The sequence below is a fragment of the Diadema antillarum genome, unplaced genomic scaffold, assembly GCF_040938485.1.
Source record: "Diadema antillarum isolate AM-2024a unplaced genomic scaffold, OU_Dant_1.0 seq00000786_RagTag, whole genome shotgun sequence".
Classification (NCBI taxonomy): domain Eukaryota; kingdom Metazoa; phylum Echinodermata; class Echinoidea; order Diadematoida; family Diadematidae; genus Diadema; species Diadema antillarum.
The window spans coordinates 302,017-308,924 of record NW_027271674.1 but is presented as its reverse complement, the minus strand read 5'-3'; the positions used below and the strand labels follow the sequence as shown (position 1 = coordinate 308,924).

The following is a 6,908-nucleotide window of genomic DNA, read 5'->3' as shown; positions in this document are numbered from 1 at the left end:
AGTCATTTGTTTTACTTTTGTTCATTTCTTTTATATAGGTCTATTATCTTGTTTGTTTAAGGAATTTTTGCTTGCTTGTTCTTTTCTACAGTAATTGGTTTATACTCAAGTGATAAAATGAATGTCACATTTATTTTTCTCATATCTGAATCTGTAACAGTGGCATATTGTACACTGCAGTGCTATGCGAGTGCATGCTGAGGACACTCTAGAGTAATATGTGTTTGCTCTCTTTTTTTTTTACATTTTAAATTATGCTCAGGATGATGCTCAAAAGCACATTGGGTTTAACTCTGCATGTATACAAATGCCAAATAAAACTTTGTATACTTGATCCACTTTATGCAATCAATGGAAGAGGTGAAAGATACAGAAAATGTGACAGTGCACCTCAAAACGAACATAAAGTCGCACACACTGATTTTGCGTGAGGACTGAAAATAAGTGAAATGAATCTGATGAAGGGGTGGATCCAGGGATTCTGTACAATAAGGAGGGGGGAGCACAAAAAAAAAAAAAAAAAAAAAGGTTGCAGCGAAAAATCCTGGTGCCAAACATCAAAGTGGGGCACCTGCTCCCTTTTCCATTTTTTTTCTCTGATTTCTTTTGTTTTAACCAAAAAAGGCCACCCCCCAATCTGGAAATGTACTGATTATTGTGTGTTCCAATAAGCTTTTGTTGCATACAAATGTTAGTGCGTAAGTACCAAACATCTGCTCTTTGTTTTGCTTCGAAATCTTAAAATCATTTTGAGTTTGGGAATGCTTACATTACTCATCATTTCATGCACTTTTACGAACAATGCATCACACACAGACATAACAGAGATAAGAAAGCCCTGGGTACTTTTAGAAATTATACATTATCGTGATAATAACTTTAGTATCAAAACGCTAGGCATATGCTGTCAACTCCCCCTCACCATTTGGCTGATGAAGGAAACTTGATTATAATGTATGGCATGAGACAAAGCCATCATCCACCATCATCAAACTAGCCATCTTCTGAACGTCCTAGTCCGCAGTGCAAGGAAGAAACGTGACATTACAGTTGGTCTGTGCACTGTTCTAGGGCTACTGTGTTCAACATTTTTCAGCTGTCCTGGTGAAGTAGTGTGAATTACTGGCGTAAGGCAAAATTCTGACTCTAGGCCCAGCCGGCATGTACTTGTACTGCTTCCATCACCATACACCACTCTGCTCCAGCTAATGACGCTCTCAAATCCATCACCGTTCTTTCGGCTGCTGTCTATGGTTGGATCAGCATTGTCGTTTTCATCATCATCAGCAGAATCCATGAGTTCAAGGAGTTCTTCCAATTCCTCATCGTTGACCACATCGCTGTCAATGTTACATGGAGCAAACACATCTGAACAGAGAACCGGTGAAACAACTCCTTGGTGGACTGAATCCATACCATCATCACCATTGCCGTCATCGTCGTCATCATCATCCTCGCTACCTTCATCACTAGAGTCGGCGTGGCTGACCATCCTACTGCGACGACGGCGGAGGATGCTGAGCAGGGTGTGAACTCGGTTGCTGCCATTGAGTCCTTCCTCATCCTCATCCTCATCATAGTCGTCATCGCAGTCATCTTCGTCCTCATCACTATCAAAGTCCACCAGCATTTTAATCCCAAAGTAAAGAGTCTCAAACTTGTTCTCCATGGCACCATCACTACTATCTTTATCTCCTTCAGCTTTACATTGCACCCCTTGTGCAGTATCACCAGCTGTTTCATTTTTCTGTTCCAAACCTTCTCCTTCTCCTAATCTTTGTTCATTTTCATTGCTTTCAACCTTAGCCCCACTTTCCTCCGGATGAAGTCTGGCATATCTAGGGTTGGGGGGAAACCAGTACTTCCAGACTAGGCCCCCTCGCAGGGACTTCTGGACATACTCATCCACTTGTTCCCGGGATGCAAGGGGTGGGACCAGTGACACCAGGGCGTCGTCCCAGTTGGGGTGGTAGAGGAGAAAAAGGAGGCCCTGAACAATGTCCTCCAGACCACACTTCTCCGTCCACATGTCGTCCTCAAAAAGGTTGAAGCAGATTTCTCCCTCAGGGTCATCAATAGTATCAATGTTTGGGTGGTAGATCGCTGTCTTGCAACTCACACGAGGAGGGTCAACAGGGTAGCTGCTCTTCTGCACCTCGATCTGTGGGGTGAGAGAAGAAAGAGTTCAAACCAGATTAGTAGTCAGATTTTAATAAATCACCTTAACACTTACACTGTACATCAGTAGAAGTAATTAAATTGCTTGGATGAGGTTTACAAAAGTACTTTCAAATCAAACAACAAGACTGATCAGATTGAAATTTGCCAAAAATTAAAGCAACAATCACAACAAAAGCAAGAAAAGAAAATGCAGTCCATTTGAACGCCTGTATCATCAACAAAAGGTGTCCCACAGGCAATTTAACGAGCCATTAAAAGATACAAGTGTCTGAGTTTAAAAAGCATGTCAATCATCTCTCATTTGTGCCAAAAGAGACTGATCAGCATTTTTCAAGATGTCACAGAAGACATTGCACTATACATAATCATGTTAAAGACATGTGACACTGACACACTGCACAGTCCTGTGTACATGTGCATACACAGTAGAGAGCCATATTAAACTTTTTTAACATCATTGGCAAAATTATTGCATTGCTCTTGAGGTAAATCCCTTGAATGCATACTGTATACGCTATTTATTTCGCGGGGGTTTTATTTTCGCGAATTCCGCGAGTCGGGAGCTATTCGCGAAATTAACAACACGCGAAAATATTACCTTCCAAAATGAATCCCTTGCCTTGATGATACGAACATTTCAGTACTAGTATACCATGTCACGGCTTACCTAACAGACCATACTGGCTAAGCTTGTTTACGCACGTCCACGTCTACTTACGAATACTGTAGAGAGCCAATCCATTATCGCAAGGGGACCACTCGTCAGAAATCTAGGGGACCACTCGTCAGAAATCTAGCGCGATGGTCTTAACCACTTCAAAAATGTTGAATTCTAACTTACTAGTTCGCAGAGTTTGGCAAGTCTTTTCCATGCAGTGTATAACTAGTATCATTCTTATTTGCTAGTAAGTTGAAAATTCACACTTTCTTTGCCACTTCATATTTTCTCTGGTCCCCCAATCGCGAATTTAACCACTCGCGAAAATGTGTGACAGCGGCAATTCGCGAAAATTTATGTACGCGAAAATTATAGCGTATACAGTAGCTCAAAGTGACAACTAGGCCTGTCAATCTGTCTAGTCCCACCATCATCTAAAATGCTGTGGCAAAAGATTATATGTGACCCTGCATCACAAAACCAACAAAAAGTCGCCAGAATGGACTAAGGGTAGATATTGAAAGAGCAGATTCTAATCTTTAAAATGATGTATACCCGGTAACTCCATTCAAATTGACTCTCTTAACCTATCTAAATATCGGAAAGAAAGCACACACTCTGGAAAGGTGTGAACTGAGAAAAGAAGCTCTGCAGTGAAGGGTCTATTCAAGCGCTTAATCTTTAGAAACTGTGCTGGCTGTGCGATGAATCGGACAAAAAAAAAAACAGGATGTAAACCTCCTTAGCAACAACAATAAAGGGATTATCAGTTTAAGTTGAAATTGAGCATGCTCAATAAACACATTCTGTCCATAATACAAACTGTAAATGCCAACTTTCAAGGTGGTAGCGCTATCTATTCAATGTTATTAGAGTTGAAACTGAAGGGTTTGTAAAGGATTTTAAAGAAATGAAAAGGGACCTCTGAAGACGTACCTAATTGCCCTACTCTACAAAAAAGGGGTTGTAGAAAAACTGTTGAAAACACACTTTCCTGTTCGCTTTATGACCCCAAACCAATGAATAGTGCAAACCAGGGAGGTGGAAAGACGAAGGATAGCTTTTTCAGAAAGTATGAAAAACTCAAGATTGACTAGGCTGACCTGTTTCACCTTACTGAGGTCTTCACGCAAAATCAAGGGCTGCGACTATTCAAGTTGTGTTTGTTTTGTGATTCACGGTCACATATGGCAAGGAGAAAAGCCAGTTATTGGAAGTGGACTATTTATGAAATGGTTACTGTTTCAGTACCTCAAAAACAAATTCTCCATCTTTGTAGGGTCCATCGTTGGGGGCGACAGTGACTTGGAAGTTGCCAAGATTCTCGTCGTCCCACTTGGAGACGGTTGCCTGTCCGTCTGAAACACTGTCGATGTTCCTCATCAGAGAATGGAAATCTTTGGCAAGACTGCGGTCGGGCATCCTGCTATCCCGAGGGTGATTCTATCTGATGAAGATGATGAGTATTGAAGCTCCGTTCTCCACAATGTCTCTCTGACAGGTCTGATCTCGTTGGGGACATAGAATCCCAAAGAAACAACCTGTCAAACACAAGTAAAAATATAAATCATGTATAACTTTACAGTACATTATTGCATGGACACTTGCGTAAAGCATGGTACAGGATTATGTTAGAAAGAATCTGGGCACCGTTTCATCAAAGTTGTCAGCCCTAACAAGTTGTCAGTCTCTGACAATGACCATAGTAACAGTCAGTGACCAAAGCTTCTTAGCCAATCAAAACCAAGGATTTTCCTCAAATTGTCAGAGACTGACAACTTCTCAGCGCTGACTATAAAATTGATGAAACACCCCCCCCCCCCCCCAGGTCATCATTAGTGGGAGTCAGGTCACAAAGTTCAGCAATTGCATACCATACAAACCAATGACCTTTGCAATGTGTTGTGCAATCAGTAGGTAACTTCACCTACAAGGCCTAGACGTCTAGTACAAATCATTACACTTCAATTTGGCAAATTTCGTTCTTAACTACCTCAGACTACTTGAGAGTTTTTATAAGTCAACCCAAGATATTGTATGCCATTGCAAGTATGTATGGTACAGGGTATAGAGTGGACTTGTGTTTTCTGGACTTGGTACATAATGTATTGTACTGTCATGACTGAAGGCATGATCTAATAAACTATGTCATTGAGCATACTCTAATAAATAGACTTTACACAGAACTTTGAAAAGATAGTCCTTGAAGCAGCTCTTTCCGAACTAAACTGGGATGAGATGTGCTGTGACTGGAGGTGATGGCGCAATCAACATATCATAGCATAAATATTTACAAATTTAACCCATTCCCTACAGGAACCTGGCGGTCTGTGTATTAAATCTATGATGGGGATTTCGGAATTTGGCACTGACCGGGTTAAAAACAGTGATGTGGTCACTAAAAATTATGTAAGATTATAGCAATGGAAGTTCAACCCACAGGAGGTGTCAGCCCTCTGATCACAGGAAGGGCAGCCCCCTGGAAGGCAGCAACTGTTGAGGTAATAATAACTGCCATGATTGGTAACTTGTTTAACTCTTTATGTGCCACGTTCGCACGTCCGGCACAGTCGACGGCGAGCCAACTTCGCATATTCTGCTCAACAAACAAAGCCGCCAAAAACCGATCGATAAATCGCTAATCACTGCTAATCCCGCGGCACAATGAAAGCGTCTCTCGTGCTTTTGTTCCTATCACATACGGCTTGCATTCTATGTGGTAATTGACTATCAAGCGGTGTTCCCAACTAGATTTGCTCGTGCATTCTATGTTTCTGTCACGGTTTTATGTGCAAAAGTCATGCCTTTACTGTAATGCAGCAACCTGTCATTCAAAAGAAAAATTTAAAATAGATTCGTCATGCAATTTATATCAAAACAAAGCTTGGCATTCATCTTTAACTATGCCTACTATTATGCCCATCTTAACAGAAATTTGTAGAAGTTATACAAATTGGAAAAATATAATTCTTTCTCAAAGCGTGAATACCTTTAGTGTCTCAGAATAACGTGGCACACAGGGGGTTTCCGCCATGACACATAAAGAGTTAAGATACGAGTGGTTAGGGGATAGAAGGAAAATTTGTAATCAAGGAATCAATAAGTTGATGCTTCAGGGACAGTGAGTTTGAGTAATCAAATCAAGATATAGGATCTCTTTTGCTGTGAATGAAGCTTGGGTTATGAAGTGAGAAAGATGGATGTTGACAAACTGATGATGTTCTACTGAGTATTCTACAGACCATGGTGCTATGTGCATGGAGACGACATATGTGCAGTTAGTCCCATCTCAGCTTGAAGACAAGCCCTCAACGAAGCTGAGGGTAGACTCTAAATCTTTTGTAATTTTGCAGATAACAAAGCAAGCTCGAGCAGCCAATTTCTGCACTTCAGTAGAACTGAAAGTGTCTCTATTTCAGGCTTCAGAAGCATGCTCAAGCTGTGGTTGAACAAGGTTCACGTAGGCTTTGGATTTTAACACCTTTGGAACATGATGACAGGTTTCTCCCGAGAACTCAGCGATAGTGGATCTGTCATGCAGTGCTCTATGGCTGGTATTGCAGTGCTATATTGCCAGAAAGATGAGTATTCTTTTTTTTTTTTTCAATTTATGATAAACTAGTATTAGACACTGCCAAATGAACAGGTCCGGTGACAAGAGTTAAGATAGCAGGTTTTCCTTTTACTAAGCAGGATTCATCCACAGCCACACAATAAGGACTTTTTGATTGTGTGGACATGGCTGGCAGTCTTGTACGAAAGTGGTTCTAAATGGTTGCAGTCCTCTCGTCATGTTCATCGGATCATCCATTTCGATTTTCAGTGAACGCTGTTCACGACGTACTGCAATGACATCATGACCCTGTCCCCTCCCAGCAGGCTGGCGATTGGTTACTCCACTCGATGAAGTCATCATGTCATAAATCTGGGAGCCCATGAACGATGAAATCCCTCACAGATGTGTTACTGGTAGCGATTCTGGCATTAGAGGTGCTGGAGAACCTTGAGCATGTGCAGTGCAGTTTCGTAAAATGATGTCATTTTTCCCTAACAGCCATATCCACGAGGT

The 6,908-nt window shown here is 41.3% G+C and overlaps 1 protein-coding gene across 1 annotated transcript; it reads right to left on the bottom strand.

Moving 5' to 3' along the window:
* Positions 1-580: 580 nt before the first annotated feature.
* LOC139739187 (uncharacterized) lies at positions 581-4,513 on the bottom strand. Its single transcript, XM_071649802.1, has 2 exons — positions 4,091-4,513; positions 581-2,161 (listed from the first exon to the last, which is right to left on the bottom strand). Exons 1-2 carry the CDS (start codon positions 4,259-4,261, stop codon positions 989-991), a joined length of 1,344 nt encoding a protein of 447 aa, XP_071505903.1. The 5' UTR covers positions 4,262-4,513; the 3' UTR covers positions 581-988.
* Positions 4,514-6,908: the final 2,395 nt, after the last annotated feature.